General features: G+C 46.0%; 1 protein-coding gene across 1 annotated transcript; it reads right to left on the reverse strand.

The window, feature by feature from the left end:
• Positions 1–1017: 1017 nt before the first annotated feature.
• Positions 1018–18266, reverse strand: HNRNPUL2 (heterogeneous nuclear ribonucleoprotein U like 2). Its single transcript, XM_039471502.2, has 14 exons — positions 17418–18266; positions 15074–15209; positions 14698–14774; positions 14372–14511; positions 13578–13668; positions 13367–13479; positions 12886–13149; positions 12587–12709; positions 12052–12180; positions 10160–10328; positions 5385–5585; positions 4260–4333; positions 3897–4004; positions 1018–3775 (listed from the first exon to the last, which is right to left on the reverse strand). The coding sequence occupies exons 1-14, from the start codon at positions 17953–17955 to the stop codon at positions 3695–3697; spliced, it is 2244 nt and encodes a 747-aa protein (XP_039327436.1). The 5' UTR covers positions 17956–18266; the 3' UTR covers positions 1018–3694.
• Positions 18267–18271: the final 5 nt, after the last annotated feature.

An 18271-nucleotide genomic window follows, 5' to 3' on the forward strand; every position in this document is an offset into this window, starting at 1 on the left:
AATGACTGATTAGCTCTAACATCAACTTTAAATGTCCTAGAGAATAGGTGGCTACCAAAATCAAGGGTGGCCTTCAGGGTACAAGGCTGTAAACCTGGGTTATCTGAAGCTGTGTCACATAGAGAGGGTAGGAATTATAGTATTATCTACATCCATACTACTACCTCTTCAGAACACTGGATGTCATGAGCCTGTGGTATCTCAGCTTTAAGACCCTGACCATTTGTTACAAACTGCCCTTAGGATTAGTTCATTGCTAATGTAATGGTGGCTGGGCACGGTGGCTCATGCCTGTAATCCCAGCACTTTGGGAGGCTGAGGTGGGCGGATCACGAGGTCACGAGTTCAAGATCAGCTTGGCCAATAAGGTGAAACCCTGTCTCTACTAAAAAAAAAAACCAACAACAGCAAAATTAGCCAGGCGTGGTGATGCGCACCTGTAGTCCCAGCTACTCAGGAGGCTGAGGCAGAAGAATTGCTTGAACCCAGGAGGCGGAGGTTGCGGTGAGCCGAGATCCTGCCACTGCACTACGGCCTGGGCAACAGAGCGAGATGTTGTAAATTTAAGTTACCTTCTTATTCTCCAAATTCACTAGAAAATAACCCTCATCAAATCTCTGTTGAATGAGGGCTTTTCCCCTAGCAGTAATTACTCATGAATATGATTATTTGGCTCCACAAATAGAACTTTACATTTAACTTCCAGCATCCAACTGGTTTTTGCATAGGCCAAATACAGAGGTCATGAGTTATAATTTATTTTCTTGCACTTCAATGTCTTGACTCTTGGCCTAAGCAAGCACTAAACAGACTAATAACCACCCACCCACATCAACTGACTGTATGGCTGGCTCCCAAGTGAAGGCACGGCAGAATAGGGAGGGAATGGCAGCCACCATGCAAGAGAGCCTTCCTTGGTTGGAACCCATGCAACCTGAAAAAGAGGCATTAAAAAATGAATAAATAACCCAATGACACCCTCCGCCCCGTCAGTGCAGCCGCAGGAGATAGGGTGAATTCAATCCAAATGGTTATTTATTCTAAAACTGGAAGCTACTTTGCCTACATTTTTGCCAGAATGGTATAATGAGAACAGGGGAGGAAAAAGTTACAGATGTAAACAATGACACAGTTACATTTTTTTAAAATGGTAAAACCCTTTTTTACTGGCCACTTCCAAGAATGCTTTACAGGTTGTGCACACATTTACAGGCTTCATGTGGTGTTTGTTTTTCTCACAAGCTTTTATGTCTACAGCTACAACAGACATCTGATAAAACACTAAACAAGTCTTCTAAGGAAAACAAGATTAGGGATTCCCCTGGTTGCCATAATCCACATTTTCCCCCTTAACACAGTTTTTCTCATAATAAAAAGACAGAAACAAAACCCAGACATCTACTGTCATTGCAAGTGATCTCTTGGACTAAACCAACAAGGATGTGGCAGTTTCACTTTCCACCCACCTAGAAAAACAGCTCTGTAAAAAAGGTGACTTTCTAGTATCAAATATCAACAGTGAGTATCTCCCTCAACCCCTGCTGGAAAATAAACCCAACCTGATTCAATTTAGTCCCCTTGCCCCTGAGGGCCCTAGCATCCCTGTCCATGTCACAGACTACAAGAAAGATGCTATTTGCAGGGCTAAACCTTTGAAAAGGGGTGGCAGCCACTGCCTCAGGAAATTCCATTTTCTAATATAACATAATCTTGCCCTAAGGGAATTTCTTTGGGCTCCAGTTTTTACCTCCTTGCCTTGACATTATAAGCAAAGCTTTCTCAAACTCCCTTAATAATAATAATAATAATAATACAAAGTTAATGTGTTACAGAAAATTTCATGCAATCATTCCACCCACTGCCACACACAAATGCATTTGAGGGCACCTCAAGGAAGGAGATGCCAAGAGAAAGGATATGATTATGAGTAAGCAAACTTATCTCCTACCAGCCCCCTGTTCCTGCCTTGGGGTCAGAGGTAATTGGGCAGAAGGGTGTGTCATAACAAACAGGGACACTAGATGGCCAGAATAAGGGTCTGCACATCCGAACAAGGGTTGTATGGCAGTAACAGTGGGAGGAGGACAGGAAGACCAAATCGGCACAGAATTTTAAACAGAGAACTGCCCAGCTGAGGAAATGGAAGTGAAGCATCTTCTAGTAGCACAACCCAGATCTTCTCTCACTAGAAAGTACTGCTATATGTGGTGTCTGCTGAGTAAGCTCTTGGCTGACACAGTGCTGAACAGGAGGATAAATGAAAACTGAGGCTACACATTGAAAGAGCATTCCATATCCCACCCATATTCTTGAAACCAGCAACCTACAGCTGTCTATCAAGAACTGGGAGGGTATTGGTAAAGTCACAAAACTATCCCAACTGAAGTCTCTTGGCTAGAGGCCTCTCTAGGGACATACAGGGAAAGCACCCCAAAAGGAATCTTGTTTCTAGAAGTCAGGAAGGGGTGCTCCCTTTCATACGCACATTTACACACCTTCACACTCACTCTTCCCAAGGTTCAGCAGCCCCACTGAGCTGCCACCCCCCCACCCCCCCCTTCTATTCACTCTCAACCTGTGTATCAAAAAAACCAGCAGGGCAGGAGCCCTCCACACTGTAGAAAATAGTTGCTAGTTGCTATTCTCAGCACCTGGGCCTGGGAGCCCACACCACAGGATTCACCTATATACATGTCCCGTTGCAGTGAAAAGAATCCTGCCGTGTTTCTGTGTGAGCTGAAACCCTGAGAAACGAACTTCTCTCACACTGTAAAAGGACAGACACTAACAGGGATGATTTCAGAAACCTCCCCCATCTCTCAACTTTGGAAGACAGAGACTAGAGACTGGCAAATCACAATCTTCAGGCTGAGGGCTGCAATCCCATTCTTCCCAAGCTTTTATGGGAATTAATCTATGGGTCTGTAGAGGGGGCAGGCTATTCTGCTCTGCAATCAAGGACAGTCCTCAGGCTTTCTTGGCCTGGGAATCCTGTATAACAGAACCACCCACTGGCAGTCTCCATGCCTCAGCCAAACAGAACAAAGGCACAGGAAAACGGAGAGTTGGGACACTGTAAGCCTCCCAGCCCACCAGACCAGATATCCCAAAAGGGAAAGGTCGGTAAAGAAAATACAAACGGTTAGTTGGTGCAAGTGATTGATAAGAGCCAATCGTTTATTTTCACTGCCCCCATCACAAGCTCTCCCTCCATCCCCACTCCTGCCTGCTCCGACCTGCTGTGGAGAGCACTATTGAGCTGACTCCCCACCCTGCCCACACCATCTCATTGCTCTCCTTTACTTGGCTGCCAGTCCAGCTGCCTCAGAGTGTCAGAAGGGCGCCATTTTCAGTTCTCTTCCTGTCTGACTGCAGGGTATAGAACAGGCAGCCCTAACTGTTGCTTTCTGCGCAAATGTTTTTTGATTACAAATCTCTAACTAGGTTTGAAATGTTTTATAGAATAAGACAATATTCTTTTCAACAAACTTTAAAAAAAATGTACAGTTTTGTTGTTTGTTTCCACCTCCCCCCTCCCCAACCCCTGCTTGAGCACCCTCCCCCCCCACCACCCCTCCCCGGCAGCTCAGCCCCACCCCGACAGCCCCTGTTTTCCTTGGTTGTGTTTTGGGGGGGATGCCTGGCACCCCCAGAGATTCAGCTTCATGGCTGACAGGTGACCATGGCAGGGGCTTCACCGATACCCTTGGTAACCGTAGTAGTTCCTGTAGTATCGGTCTCTGTCCTGGGGGTGGTGGTAGTAGTAACTCTGCCACTAGAAGAGAGGGGAAACCCCATCACTCGGAGCCAGAGTTGGCTGAGGATGAAGAGGCACAACATTCATCCTTCTGCTCCTGCCCCCCTTCACCCTGTGTCTATCCCAAGAAGATACTCACATCCCGATTGTATTGCCTGTAATAGTCTCTGTATCTGTTGTACTCATAATCTCGCCCGTAAAATCGATCATAGTCTCCCCTGTATCGATCATAGAAATTACGGTAACCCTGAGAAAGGAAAAAAGGAATGAAGATTTATGAGTTTTCAGCAGCATGACCCACTGCTACCCCCTTTTAAATAGGACACATCTTAGCTTGATATTATAAGCAGGTTTAATTTTCCCAGGTTAAATCTTCCAGAACATATTAAATGGGCAAAACCCTAAGCCCTAAGAAAACAGCCCAAACCGCTCTGCTCCCCCAAGCCAATAGGAATGGCTCTCACAGCCCAGGAGTGAGGAGCAGAAGGAGAGCTGCACTCACCCCTCTGTTTCCAGGCTGCCCCCAGTACTGCTGCCCGTAGGCCCGGTTGTCGTAGCCTCGGCGCTGCCCGCCCACTGGAAGAGAAATGGAGAGCGCGCTCAGACAGCTGGCACGGGGTCCTGGCTCCACATCTGGGTGGAAATCAAAAAGTCGGAGCCAAAGGCAATTCTGGGGGAATATGAGGCCTGCTTTGGCCAGGCTCACACATGTTAAAGCACCAGCCAGGAGCTTTTAAAAAGTCTGAGGGGGGAAGGCAGAGGAATAGAGACACAAGAAAACCAAGCCACCTTGCTTTTGAAGCTCCCAAATTCCTGCGAAACATTTAAGATGGCAAAAGGATACATGGCAGAGTTAGAACATAAGGAAAAACTGCCATTCATAGACTCACAGACTTTCAGCCCTGGAAGGGATTTCAGATATAAAACCCATACCTGTCAGTTTATACAAAAGAAACAAAGTCTCTGTAATCAGCTCCTCAAGGGCAGAACTGTCACATTTCCAGTACCTAGCACATACCAGGCACTTGAAAATTCTGCTGACTTAACAGTTACACACACACATACACACACATTTTTAAAGAACAGTGAAGGCACACTGGGGTTTTAACGGACAAACTAGACATTCGGGGGAAAATTAATTCTACTAATAGCCTAACTTGCTTGGTAACCTCCCCAGCTCCCCTCCAAAAATATTGAATAAAGCATTCACTTTCTGGTCTATACAGTTAGGTTAACTGAAATGACAGAGCAGCAAGAAAACTGAAGATGAGACTCTGATTTCACTGCATAAGTCCTTCAGATAGACGGGAACAGTGACACTGGGAACCCATATGTTAAAATGAAAACTAGATAGATGAGAAAGCCCAAACACTGCTTTTCAGAGAAACAAATACTTCTGGCGAAAAGTGACTCTTTTTTTAACAAGAGGATTTTTGTTGTTGAAGAATTAAGGAAAAAGCACAAGAAAAATGTGGGGATAAAGAACACAGGAAGAAATAAGCTCCATGAAGAAGGCACTTCCTGTTAATGGTCTGACTTGGTTTCCTTGGCCTTCCCTTGAACATCTTGCTGTACTAAGCACAAAGAATGGACTGAGACAGGGGGCTGGCAGGTCCCCAGGACTCACCATAGCCTTGGCCCCGACTTCGGTTCTGCCGGTTACGCTTGTTTCGGTTGTTTCGGCGGTTTGTCCGCTTCTCAGAGGGGGGCAGTAGCTTCCTTGCCTCCTCCTTATACTTAGTGACAATGGGCTGAGCTTCCTCCTTCTCCAGCTCCCCATATGTCACTTCATCCATATAGTCGCATTTTTCAGGCAGAGAGAAGTTAGCTATAAGAGTAAGAGAGAAGCTAGTGGGCCTGAAAAGTGCATAGATGGGTAAGAACTCATTATGAAAACTCTACTACAAGAAGCATATGACTTTCTTTTTTTTTTTTTTTTTTTTTTGAGACAGAGTTTCGCTCTTGTTACCCAGGCTGGAGTGCAATGGCGCGATCTCGGCTCACCACAACCTCCGCCTCCTGGGCTCAGGCAATTCTCCTGCCTCAGCCTCCTAAGTAGCTGGGATTACAGGCACGCGCCACCATGCCCAGCTAGTTTTTTGTATTTTTAGTAGAGACGGGGTTTCACCATGTTGACCAAGATGGTCTCGATCTCTCGACCTCGTGATCCACCCGCCTCGGCCTCCCAAAGTGCTGGGATTACAGGCTTGAGCCACCGCGCCCGGCCGAAGCATATGACTTTCTATGCCTCACCTATTACTGCACAAATGTGCTAGGTTCATACCCACTCGCATCTAAATAATGACATTAACTTTTTCTACTCTAAGTTTTCCCTAAATTGTAACAGACCCAGGCAAAGGGCTATCTGCAAACTGCAGATTTACAAGTTTTCAAGTCATCTATAATAAATTAGGAGTGAACTGGGTTAAGGTTTCTTATCAGGACAGAAGCAGGTAACCAGAGGCTAAAAGTAACTGAGAAAGTTTTGGTGTTTGTCAGGTAAGGTGCTAAGAAATGACATTTTAAAGAGGCTCAATGATAGGCAAGCACAGGCAGATTGTTCACACCTATAATCCCAGCACTCTGAAAGGCTGAGGCAAGCAGATTGCTTGAGGTCAGGAGTTTGGGACCAGCCTGGCCAACATGGTGAAACCCCGGCTCTATTAAAAATACAAAGATTAGCTGGGCGTGGTGGCAGACACTTGTAATCCCAGCTACTTGGGAGACTGAGGTTGCAATGAGCCGAGATCGTGCCACTGCACTCCAGCTTCAGTGACAGAACAGACTCAATGAGAAACTGACCCAAGCATAAAGGCATCTGCTCATCTATACAATGAGAAGATGAGAATACAAGAGCTCTCATTTACCACCTGTCCATGACAGGCCAACACCACATCTGCCAGTCTCTGGATGTGAAGTTCAGAAGCTGAGTCCCAGTGGAAATTCAGTTCAATGGGGCTCTCATGATTCTTACATGAATCCAGTTGGCCCTCAGTTTTATAAAACTGACCTATATATTTCTCTGAATGCCTAAGTATGAGTTATGGACTAGCATAGTTCATTCTGAGTAAACTCTAAGGATCTGTCTGCCTCATACATGTGCAAATCAGTTCCCATGCCTGGGAATTATCAGAATTTGAAGAACAAGTAGTTAATAAAGCAGGGGGATGTCAGGAACTAAAGGCAGCAAGGAGAAAAATCACATTTTTAAGGGAAGAGTAGAAAGGAGGATCGATCAAAATATTAATAGTTAATACTAGGCCGGGCGCGGTGGCTCAAGCCTGTAATCCCAGCACTTTGGGAGGCCGAGGCGGGTGGATCACGAGGTCAAGAGATCAAGACCATCCTGGTCAACATGGTGAAACCCCGTCTCTACTAAAGGTGCAAAAAACTAGCTGGGCATGGTGGCTCGTGCCTGTAATCCCAGCTACTCAGGAGGCTGAGGCAGGAGAATTGCCTGAACCCAGGAGGCGGAGGTTGCGGGGAGCCGAGATCGCACCATTGCACTCCAGCCGGGGTAACAAGAGCGAAACTCCGTCTCAAAAAAAAAAAAAAAAAAAAAAAAGTTAATATTAACATTTCTTATTTATATTTCTTTCTTGTATAAACCTTGGCTCTGGCTTATATTTCATTAGGAATTTCAGCCAAATTAACAAACAAAACAAGGCCGGGCGCGGTGGCTCAAGCCTGTAATCCCAGCACTTTGGGAGGCAGAGGCGGGTGGATCACGAGGTCGAGAGATCGAGACCATCCTGGTCAACATGGTGAAACCCTGTCTCTACTAAAAATACAAAAAAATTAGCTGGGCATGGTGGCGTGTGCCTGTAATCCCAGCTACTCAGGAGGCTGAGGCAAGAGAATTGCTTGAACCCAGGAGGTGGAGGTTGCGGTGAGCCGAGATCGCGCCATTGCACTCCAGCCTGGGTAACAAGAGCGAAACTCCGTCTCAAAAAAAAAAAAAAAAAAAAAAAAAAAAAAAAAAAAAAAAAAAAACAAAACACAAACATAATGTGATACCAGAAATCAAGTTATACCAATGAGATCATTCACTCCAACTGCCATATTTTATCTTTTTTTTTGGAAGACAGAGTCTTGCTCTGTCACCCACGCTCGAGTTAAGTGGCATGAGCTTGGCTTACTGCAACCTTCGGCTTCCGGGTTCAAGGGATTCTCCTGCCTCGGCCTCCTGAGTAGCTGGAATTACAGGCATGAGCCACCAAGCCAGGCTAATTTCATATTTTTTTTTTTTTTTCTTTTTCCCCAAAGTAGAGACAGGGTTTCTCCATGTTGGTTAGGCTGGTCTCAAACTCATGACCTCAGATGATCCACCTGCCTCGGCCTCCCAAAGTGCTGGGATTACAGGTGTGAGCCACCATGCCCAGCTGCAGGAAGATTATGGTTTGAATGAAAATATGACAGGGCCAGGCGTGGTGGCTCACGCCTATAATTCCAGCACTTTGGGAGGCTGAGATGGGCAGATCACCTGAGATTGGGAGTTCGAGACCAGCCTGGCCAACATGATGAAACCCCATCTGTACTAAAAATACAAAAGTTAGCTGGGCATGGTGGCGGCCATCTGTAATATCAGCTACTTGGGAGACTGAGACAAGACAATCGCTTGAACTGGGGAGGCGGAGGCTGCAGTGAACCAAGATCACACCACTGCACTCCAGTCTGGGAGACAAGAGCAAAACTCCATCTCAAAAAAAGGAAAAAAAAAAAAATCTCTCCCTGCTTTCATGGAATATAAATTCCAGTAAGCTGAGCTTCATTTCTTTTTTTTTCCCCCCCCGAGACATTGTCTCACTCTGTCACCCAGGCTGGAGTGCAGTGTTGCGATCTCAGCTCACTGCAGCCTTCGCCTCCTGGTTTCAAGTGATTCTCCTGCCTCAGCATCCCAAGTCGCTGGGATTACAGGCATGCACCACAGTGCCCAGATAGGTTTTATATTTTTAGTAGAAATGGGGTTTCACCATGTTGCCCAGGCTGGTCTCAAACTCCCGACCTCAGGTGATCTGCCCACCTCAGCCTTCCAAAGTGCTGGGATTACAGATGTGAGCCACTGCGCCCGGCTGAGCTTCATTTGCTATACTATTTTCTTATGTCTAGGACAGTGTTACACAAGTAGTAGATGTGCCAGAAATATTTACTTATTGAATAACTGAAGGAAGCCTCTCCCGTGAGTTTAAATTATCCTATGGTTTATATCACTATTTCCCTTTCTGTAACTTTTCCAAAATGAGTCAAAGCAGCTGGGCACGGGCTCACACCTGTAATCTCAGCAATCTGGGAGATCGAGGAGGGCAGATCACCTGAAATCAGGAGTTCAAGACCAGCCTCGGCAACATGGTGAAACCCCACCTCTACTAAAAACACAAAATTTAGCTAGGCATTGGCACATGCTTGTAATCTCAACTATGGGAATTGGAGGTGAGAGGATTGTTTGAACCTAGGAAATAGAGGTTGCAATGACCCAAGATCACACCACTGCACTACAGGCTGGAAAACAAGGTGAGACTTTGTCTCAAAACAAAACCAAACAAAACAAAAAACCAAAACAAACAAACAAACAAAAACAATGAGTCAAGGATTATTGCTTCTCTCTGCTCACTCATCTTCAAGTGGTCACAACCATTAAGTTCCTCTTCAGATTTACATTTTAGATGTAGAGTGTCACTCCAAGTGCTAAGAGGTCCCAATAAGGTGTACACTGACCAGAGATAACATCTCTAACTTGTACAATTTTAGCCCACTGCTATGGTTTGAATTATGTCCCCTCAAAGTGTAAGTGCTGAGAGGGTCAGACTTTTTTTTTTTTTTTTGAGACGGAGTTTTGCTCTTGTTAACCAGGCTGGAGTGCAATGGCACGATCTCAGCTCACCACAACCTCCGCCTCCTGGGTTCAGGCAATTCTCCTGCCTCAGCCTCCTGAGTAGCTGGGATTACAGGCACGTGCCACCACGCCCAGCTAATTTTTTGTATTTTTAGTAGAGACGGGGTTTCACCATGTTGACCAGGATGGTCTCGATCTCTTGACCTAGTGATCCACCCGCCTCGGCCTCCCAAACTGCTGGGATTACAGGCTTGAGCCATCGCGCCCGGCGAGGGTCAGACTTTTAATATGATTCGTCATGGGGGCTCCATCCTCATGAACAGATTAAATGCTATTTTTGTAACAGTGGCTCCGTAATAAAAACAACTTCCCTCACATGTGCTCTCTTGCCTTTTGCCCTCCTGCCATGGAATGATGCAGCAAGAAGCACCTCACCAGATGCCAGTGCTGTGCTCTTAGACTTCCCAGCCTTTAGAACCATGAGGGAAATAAACCTCTATTATTTATAGGTTACAAAGTCTATCATATTCTGTTATAGCAGCAGAAAATGGAGGGACTAAGACACCCACCTTTCATCTCCAGCATTATAGATTCAGGCACATCATCTCCCTCTACTTCCTTTCTCAACTCCAGCCTCTTCTTCCAATCTTCCTCATTAGGGACAACCACCACCACTTTCCGAGAGAAGGTCTTGAACAGCAATAGCTTCCGCCGTTGGCCAGAATTGTACACATTACACTAGAAACAGGAGGAATAACTGATGTTTAGGGAGAAAAACTATCACTCAAATATAACCAAAAGACTCAATGTCAGCCAGGTGCAGTGGCTCACACCTGTAATCCTAGCACTTTGGGAGGCAGGTGGATCACCTGAGGTCAGAAATTCAAGACCAGCCTGGCCAACATAGTGAAACCCCGTCTCTACTAAATACAAAAATTAGCCAGGCATGATGGTGGGTGCCTGTAATCCCAGCTACTTTGGAGGCTGATGGGAGAGTTGCTTGAACCTGGGAGACAGTGGTTGCACTGAGCCAAGATCACGCCGCTGCACTCCAGCCTGGGTGGCTGAGCAAGACTCCATCTCAAAATAAATAAATAAATAAATAAAAATAAAAATTAAAAAAAAATAAAAAATTCAGTATCTTTGATAACTCAACATGAGATAAGGTATCAACATACACCATCTTCTTTAAGTTTTCAAATTATGTGACAGGTATCCTGTTTTGCTCACCAGGAAAACTGAGGTTCAGAGAGGATAAGGGGCTTATCCAAGATCACAAACCTAGTAAGTGGTGAAGCCAGGAATTCAAATAAGCTCCAACTCTTTCCATTGTCTTTATTACAAATTTTATAGCCTGGGTCCATATGTTCTCAGGTAAAAACATTAATTAGGGGTACCTCTGAGTTCAAAAAACATTGCAACCCCAACACACAACCAAATGGTCATAATTAGTAAGCTGATTCTGTTCCTTAATTCAGTCTCTCTTCTTTTTGAGAAAGAGTCTCACTCTGTCACCCAGGATGGAGTGCAGTGGTGTGATCTCCTGGCTCGCTGCAACCTCCACCTCCCAGGTTCAAGTGATTCTCCTGCGCCTCAGCCTTCTGAGTAGCTGGGACTACAGGCGCGTGCCGCGATACCTGGTTAATTTTTTTTTTTTTCTGAGACAAGAGTTTCGCTCTTGTTACTCAGGCTAGAGTGCAATGGCGCGATCTCGGTTCAACGCAACCTCCGCCTCCTGGGTTCAGGCAATTCTCCTGCCCCAGCCTCCTGAGTAGCTGGGATTACAGGCACAGGCCACCATGCCCAGCTAATTTTTTGTATTTTTAGTAGAGAAGGGGTTTCACCATGTTGACCAGGATGGTCTCTATCTTTTGACCTCATGATCCACCCACCCCGGCCTCCCAAAGTGCTGGGATTACCAGCCTGAGCCACTGTGCCCGGCCTGGTTAATTTTTTTTTTTTATTTTTAGTAGAAATGGGGTTTCACCATGTTTTTTTTTTTTTTTTGAGACGGAGTTTCACTCTTGTTACCCAGGCTGGAGTGCAATGGCGCGATCTCAGCTCACCGCAACCTCCGCCTCCTGGATTCAGGCAATTCTCCTACCTCAGCCTCCTGAGTAGCTGGGATTAGAGGCACGCACCACCATGCCCAGCTAATTTTTTGTATTTTTAGTAGAGATGGGGTTTCACCATGTTGACCAGGTTGGTCTCGATCTCTTGACCTCATGGTCCACCCGCCTCGGCCTCCCAAAGTGCTGGGATTACAGGCTTCAGCCACCGCGCCCGGCCGGGGTTTCACCATGTTAACCAGGCTGGTCTCAATCTCCTGAACTTGTTGTGATCCACCCACCCTGGCGTCCCAAAGTGCTGGGATTAGCAAATGTGAGTCACTGCGTCCAGCCCAGTCTTTCTTTATATACACACCCCACCTTGACTCTAAGCAATTTTATCAGATTAATACCTGATCAAGAATAAAGTTCCTCTTTGTCCGGGAAGCAATCTGGACCAGCTTACTAAGGCACTGGGAGGCTTGCTGAACTAAAAGGTCTCGGCTTTTGGGGTCCATCTCTGGCTCTTCAAGCCCCTTCATCTGATTAGTTTGAGAGAAAGTGAAAAAAAAAAAAAAAAACACAAGTTATATAAGAAGTTATTGGTAAATGTCACCTTTTTAAATACTGACTCTATTATATCACTCCCTTCCTATTCTTCAGTGCTGTGAATGTTGTCCATTTCCTGCAGTAGTCATTTCCAGCCTTAACCTGGATGTATTTCAGATCCTACCTGCTTTCAGAAATTTGACAGCACAGCAGAGAAAACAAACAAACAAACAAACAAAATCAATCTACCTAAAACACATATAGAGAAAATCTCATTTCTCTATTTGTGGGACCCTTGTTTTCAGACACTCGACTAACTCTCCATTGAAGGTAGGTTGTAAGATCTCTTGTATCTGAAGAGCAAATACCGTATCTGATGAATCCCCAACAGCAACTTACCCTCATTTGATTGAGCACAGTCTCAGCTCCCAGGACATTGTATCTTTTCTCAGGGTTTTCTTTTGCGTATTTCAGTGCCCACTGGGTCTTTCCAGATCCAGGTAGTCCCACCATCAGAATCACCTGCAAATAAATAGAACCAGAAGTACAATAAAAAATAAGTGAGTGTCATGTTTATCAAATCCAATTTAAGAACATCTTCCCCATTCCCATTTGGTAACGCTTTGAGACCTGGGAAAGCACATGCACCCACCACTGCAAAGCACACACCCTAAATGTTTGCATACTGTTTGGTATACCTCACATTCCTCTATGGTCTTGGGAGGAACTGCAGTGCGCACACGCTCCTCAACAGGCACAGCATGAATGAACACAAACTCTTCTGGTGGTGGGAAGAAGGGCTCCTCCTTCTGACCAAAGTTTAATTCTACAACACAATTTTTGCAGAGGACATGGGGTAGAAGGGCCCGGTCTCCCAGGGATTCCTTGTTGATCTGGAATGCCACACCTAGGTCTTCTCCATTCTTGGAGAAGGAAAGTTCTACTTCTTCAGTCTCAAAATTCTATAATGATAAAGGACAAGAGCACGTATTGGCTGACAAGGCTTGAGGTTGATTAAGCCTTACAATTTAATGTTTTTCACACAGACTGCTGTACTACATAACTAAGTGAGCCATACATCAAATGCATAAAAGCCAGCAGTTGATGGAAAACACAAGTGAATTCCTGGTGCCCTCTATCCACTCCTTGTTACGACCCACAGCTTTCAGGAGCACTTACAGCAAAGCAGCCAATAACATCATTCTCCCCAAAAGTCTGGCCAAATTCCTCAAACTGTCCATTTTCTGCCTTGAGTCCTCGTCCATCGAAACCATAAGAGAATTCATCTTCACCTGGAACAGTCAACAAATTAGTTCCCTACATCCCAACTTCCCATAGAGTAAGCAATATGGTAGTAAACACTAATGAGGAAGTTAAAAAATAACTTTACCAAGCTGTGGACGAGAAAAATCAACAGACCACCCAACTCGAAGGAGAGACACCTCTGTGCAGCCTTCTTTCATTGGGAGATTCTGGGTTACCTGGCCAAGTCAAGAAGGGAACTATTAGATACTGTGACCAACTGAGTAGCAAACTCTGAGTTAGAAAGATAAGATTTTTATACAAACTGAAAACAACAATTATCACAACTCAACATCAGAGTAACAGTCACTGAACTTAAAGCCATAGGGATTCATTACTTGGTTACTGAAACTAAGGATATTGTTAAAGCACAGTGTTTTTCCCTACCTGCACTAATAAAAGTCTGATGGACAAAAGTCCAGTATACATAGGTAGCAGTTTAATGAATAAATGCATTGGTCTTCTTCAAAAATCTTTTTTTTCTCAGCCTGGCACTGTGGCTCATTCCTGTAATCCCAGCACTTTAGGAGGCTGAGGCAGGCAGATCACCTGAGGTCAGGTCAGGAGTTCAAGACCAGCCTGACCAACCTGGAAAAAACCTTGTCTCTACTAAGAATACAAAATTACCCAGGCATGGTAGCACATGCCTGTAATCCCAGCTACCTGGGAGGCTGAGGTAGGAGAATCACTTGAACCTGGGAGGCACAGACTGCAGTGAGCCAAAATTGCACCACTGCACTCCAGCCTGGGCAACAAGAGCGAAACTCTGTCTAAAAAAACAAACAAACAAACAAAAAAACAAAACATAAAAACAAAAAACCAACTTTTTTTCTCTAAGAACCATAAGTACCTAGAAATAAATGAATGGTCTTGGTGAGCTACCTTTGCTTCAAAGCAGACTTTTCCCTTTGTCACTCCGTAAGTACTCCTTGCCCCAGACCAAAGAGTGGGAAACTTCTCTGAGAAAAGTGGCTGCCCTCCATAGCGGTCTTTGCTTACTTGAAAATGCAGATCCGAGGTATCTGTAAAGAAAGAAGCAATCAGTTTACTCCAATGCCCAACACTTTTAAGCCACCAACAGAGCACACGTATAGCCAGTTGTTGAAGTGGATACAAAGACTCATAGAATTTAAGGGCTATGAGGTTTTAATCTTCAAAATCACTTTTAGGAGATTAGTTAAAACACAATCTGTCTGCCTTATACATACACGTGTCCAGGTTCACAAGAGTTTGATCCTCCTCCTCATCTTTTGCCTCTTCTTCAGGAGGCGGTGGAGACTTTGAGCTATACACATGAGATAGAAAAGAAACACAATGTAAACAAAGCCCTCTTCTTTGAGAGGTATGTGTTTGACATTACATCCATTTTATACTATCGGTGAATATCAAATCCCAGCAGACAGCTTTTTTCAACAAATGAGAAAGGGTAATAGGAGCTTCCATGGTATATGCAATCTAAAACTCATGCCTATAAAAACCTATTTCATTTTGAATCCACCCTCCTTCCAGTCTCTCCAGTCAATAGCAGTAGCAGTCAAAATCAGAGCAGACACTCCCTTCCAGGAAAGGGACTGTTTCCCTCACCGGCTGTGGTAAGCCTCCTCTCGGAATTCATAGTAAGCTCGGCCATGTTCATCCTTCTCATCCCGCTGTCTCTTTACCCCCCGCCGCTCACCATCTGAGCCTGCTGGTTTTGACTTTTCACTATCTTGGTCATCTCCTACAAAAAGGAGGGAAAGAAAATCAGCAGTTTTCATACTAGAGTGTAGAATAAGCTCAGAACTAATAGACACTAGTGGGGAATCTGAGAATCTGTTTGATCAAAACAGCCAACTTATTCCCACTACATTCACAGAGCATTTGATTTCTAAAGACCATCTTTCTGTCACTGGCTGTGATTTTATTTTTTAAAAAAGGGAAATTATGGGCTAATTACAGTCAAGCAGTAGATAAAAATTGGAAAATTTTTGCATTCTAAATTTATCTGCTTAAATCAGGTGAAACGTGCATATTTCCCCATCAACATGACATTAAAAAAATATCCCCTAGATCTCTAAAAAAAACTTCAAAGGTTAATTTTGAATCTTGTCAGATCTAGATTCAAGGTAGGCACTTAATACGTATTTTGTTAATACTCTTCCACAACTTCATAATACAGAGAAACGTGATTTTTTTTTTATTTCCCTTTCCTGCATCAAAATGCACAGCTACCCATGGCTTTATTCATATGGCAAATGGACTCAAGTGTGTGACACACAGCTGTATTTTTATCAGGAACTTCTACTGAAAATTGCAAGAGCAAACCACTAAGTCACAAGAGATCCATAAATAATACTGCATCTACACTGCACATAATTTGGGGCAGAAAGGTGTTGTTGTATATTTAGCAACAATCTATACAACTAATCAAGAGAAAAAAACCTGGAATTTTCCTCTAAGATTTTGTATTTTGCAACACTAAGAAGGTTTTTAATAATAGTTTCTTTAAAGCAGTCCTTTATCCTTCAAATTTTTTTTTTTTTTTTTTTTTTTAGACTGAGTTGCCTTCTGTTGTGCCCAGGCTGGAGTGCAGTGGCAAGATCTCGGTTCATTGCAACCTCTGCCTCTCAGATTAAAGCCATTCTCCCACCTCAGTCTCCCAAGAAACTGGGATTACAGGTGTCCACCATCAAGTCCAGCTAGTTTTTTGTATTTTTAGTAGAAATGGGGTTTCACCATGTTGGCCAGGCTGGTTTCGAACCCCTGACCTCAGGTGATCCACCCACCTCGGCTTCCCAAAGTGCCGGGATTATAGGCGTTAGCCACTGCACCCTGCCTATCCTTCAATTTTTTTTTTTTTTTTTTTTTTTTATCTGCTCTTTGGGATACACACAAGTCAAAGGTTATGTAATGGGATTTTTGTTCCAGGACATAGGACAAACAGTCTGCAAGTTGCATGTGATTGCTGTACAATCGGTTCCGATTATACGACGATTCTTGGTAGTGACCTAAAAACAGGACTAACAAAAGAACTACGGCAACCCACTTTATAGTAAGAATTAGCCTTCCTACTCACACAGTGTTATGGATCAGTTCTAACCAATCTCTTTAAAAAAAAAGGAGAAAGGTCATTAACTCCCTGGGGTGATTCAACAACACACCTCTTCCACAAGGTTACTCAACGGACCCACAAGCACCTCAGTCATTACCATTCAGGAAGCCAGAGACCTGAAATGTAAAAGGCTCGTAGTACCAGGTGTTCAGGAAATCCAAAAACATGCCCATCCACGATTCAGTGGGACAATTAAAATTTAATCATAATCCAAATAAGTTAACCCTAGTCAAGTAACGTTAACAAATTCTAAATACACTAAAGATTTTCTCTTCACTGGTTAACTATTAAGCTCGACACTGTTACACCAGAGGCTGTCCCCTACAGCTCAAAGAGGAGTAAGGTTAGATTTCCAGATTCTCCGTGGCTCAAGCTCTGGCAACTCGCTTTTGACGGAGCGGACTCTGACAAACTTCGATTTTTGTTTAACATTTTTTTTTACAGTGAAAAAGCCAACAGTCAGATAGCCCAAAGGCCCGAACCTCTAACTGTGGGCCTGGCTCTCCGTGTAATCCCCAAGCTAAGAAAAACGTTAACAAGCACCGTGAGAGACTGTTCCACAGGTAGCTCGCAAGCAGCTCTCACGCAAAGTCACTCACGGCCATCCACTACCACCAAGGAACCAAGTTAGGCAGGAAGCTCCCTCCTGCAAAAAGCGGAGCCACAAGAGGCGGCCTAACCCCTCAGAAAGGTGGATAGAGAATGAAAGGAAGCGATGGGAATCTTGCACTTTCAGGCAGGCGAGAACAAGGACTCGGACCCCGCGGTGCAGCACGGGGTGCTAGATCACAGGCGCAGCCCGCAGGCTGGAGCCGGGATCGGCTGCTAGCTCCTCACCCTGTTCCTCGGCGGCCTTGTCACCCGGCACCTCGGATCCCGGCGTCTCGTCCCCGCTCCGCTCCTCGGGTTCGTCTTCCTCCCCCTTGCCGGGGCCCTGCTCTTCGCCACCATTTACCCCACCTGACCCGGCCGTGGCCTCCGCCGGCTTCTCGGAAGCATCGGGCTCCGCCGCGGCCTCCATGGCTGCCGCCTCCGGGGGCTCCGGTGGCGGCTGCGCGGCCTGACCCGAGGCCTGATCAGGGGGTGGCTCCTCGTCCTCGTCCTCAAGCAGCGCCTCCTCGTCCTCCTCCTCCTCCTCTTCGTCGTCCTCCTCGTCCCCGCCCGGGCCGCCGCCCGACGCGGCCACAGGCCGAGGCTCCGCCTTGCAGGCCCCGCCGGGCCCGGCCCCGCCGCCGCCGGCCTCGTCCTCGAGCATCTCGGCGTCCAGCGCCTCTTGCAGCCGCTGCGCCAAATCCACCTTGAGGCCGCGCGAGTCCAGGCCCCGCCGCTGCAGCTCCGACCGCAGCTCGGTCACTTTCAGCCGCTTCACCTCCATCGCCGCCGCCGCCTCCTCCGCCTCCCGCCGCCTCCTCCCCTGCGAACCGTCGACCGAGACCGACCGCGCAGGCGCCGCCGCCGCCGCCGCCGCCGCCCGCCTCCGCCTCACGCGCCAGCACTGAGCCCGCGCAAGCGAGCGCACGCACGCAGGAGCGGAGGCCGTGCACGGTCTCGCTGCGCAGTGTCTGCTTCTCCTTCCTCTCCCCTCCCCCTTTCGGCTCACGGAGCCCAAAACAACGCAGCGGGGTGCCGCTTTCCTTCCAGGCCCTCGGTTCCCCAGCCGCGGGCAGGCGCGCGCGGAGGACGACGGAGTT

This window comes from Saimiri boliviensis, chromosome 6, assembly GCF_048565385.1.
Source record: "Saimiri boliviensis isolate mSaiBol1 chromosome 6, mSaiBol1.pri, whole genome shotgun sequence".
Classification (NCBI taxonomy): domain Eukaryota; kingdom Metazoa; phylum Chordata; class Mammalia; order Primates; family Cebidae; genus Saimiri; species Saimiri boliviensis.

Excerpts from the sequence above, each read along its gene's own strand:
- HNRNPUL2 (XM_039471502.2), bottom strand. The coding sequence starts at position 17,955 with ATGGAGGTGAAGCGGCTGAAAGTGACCGAGCTGCGGTCGGAGCTGCAG. Across the intron at positions 12,710-12,885 it reads AGACCATAGAGGAATGTGAG|GTGATTCTGATGGTGGGACT; the intron begins GTATACCAAACA and ends ATTTATTTGCAG. Across the intron at positions 4,005-4,259 it reads GGCAGCCTGGAAACAGAGGG|GGTTACCGTAATTTCTATGA; the intron begins GTGAGTGCAGCT and ends TTCCTTTCTCAG.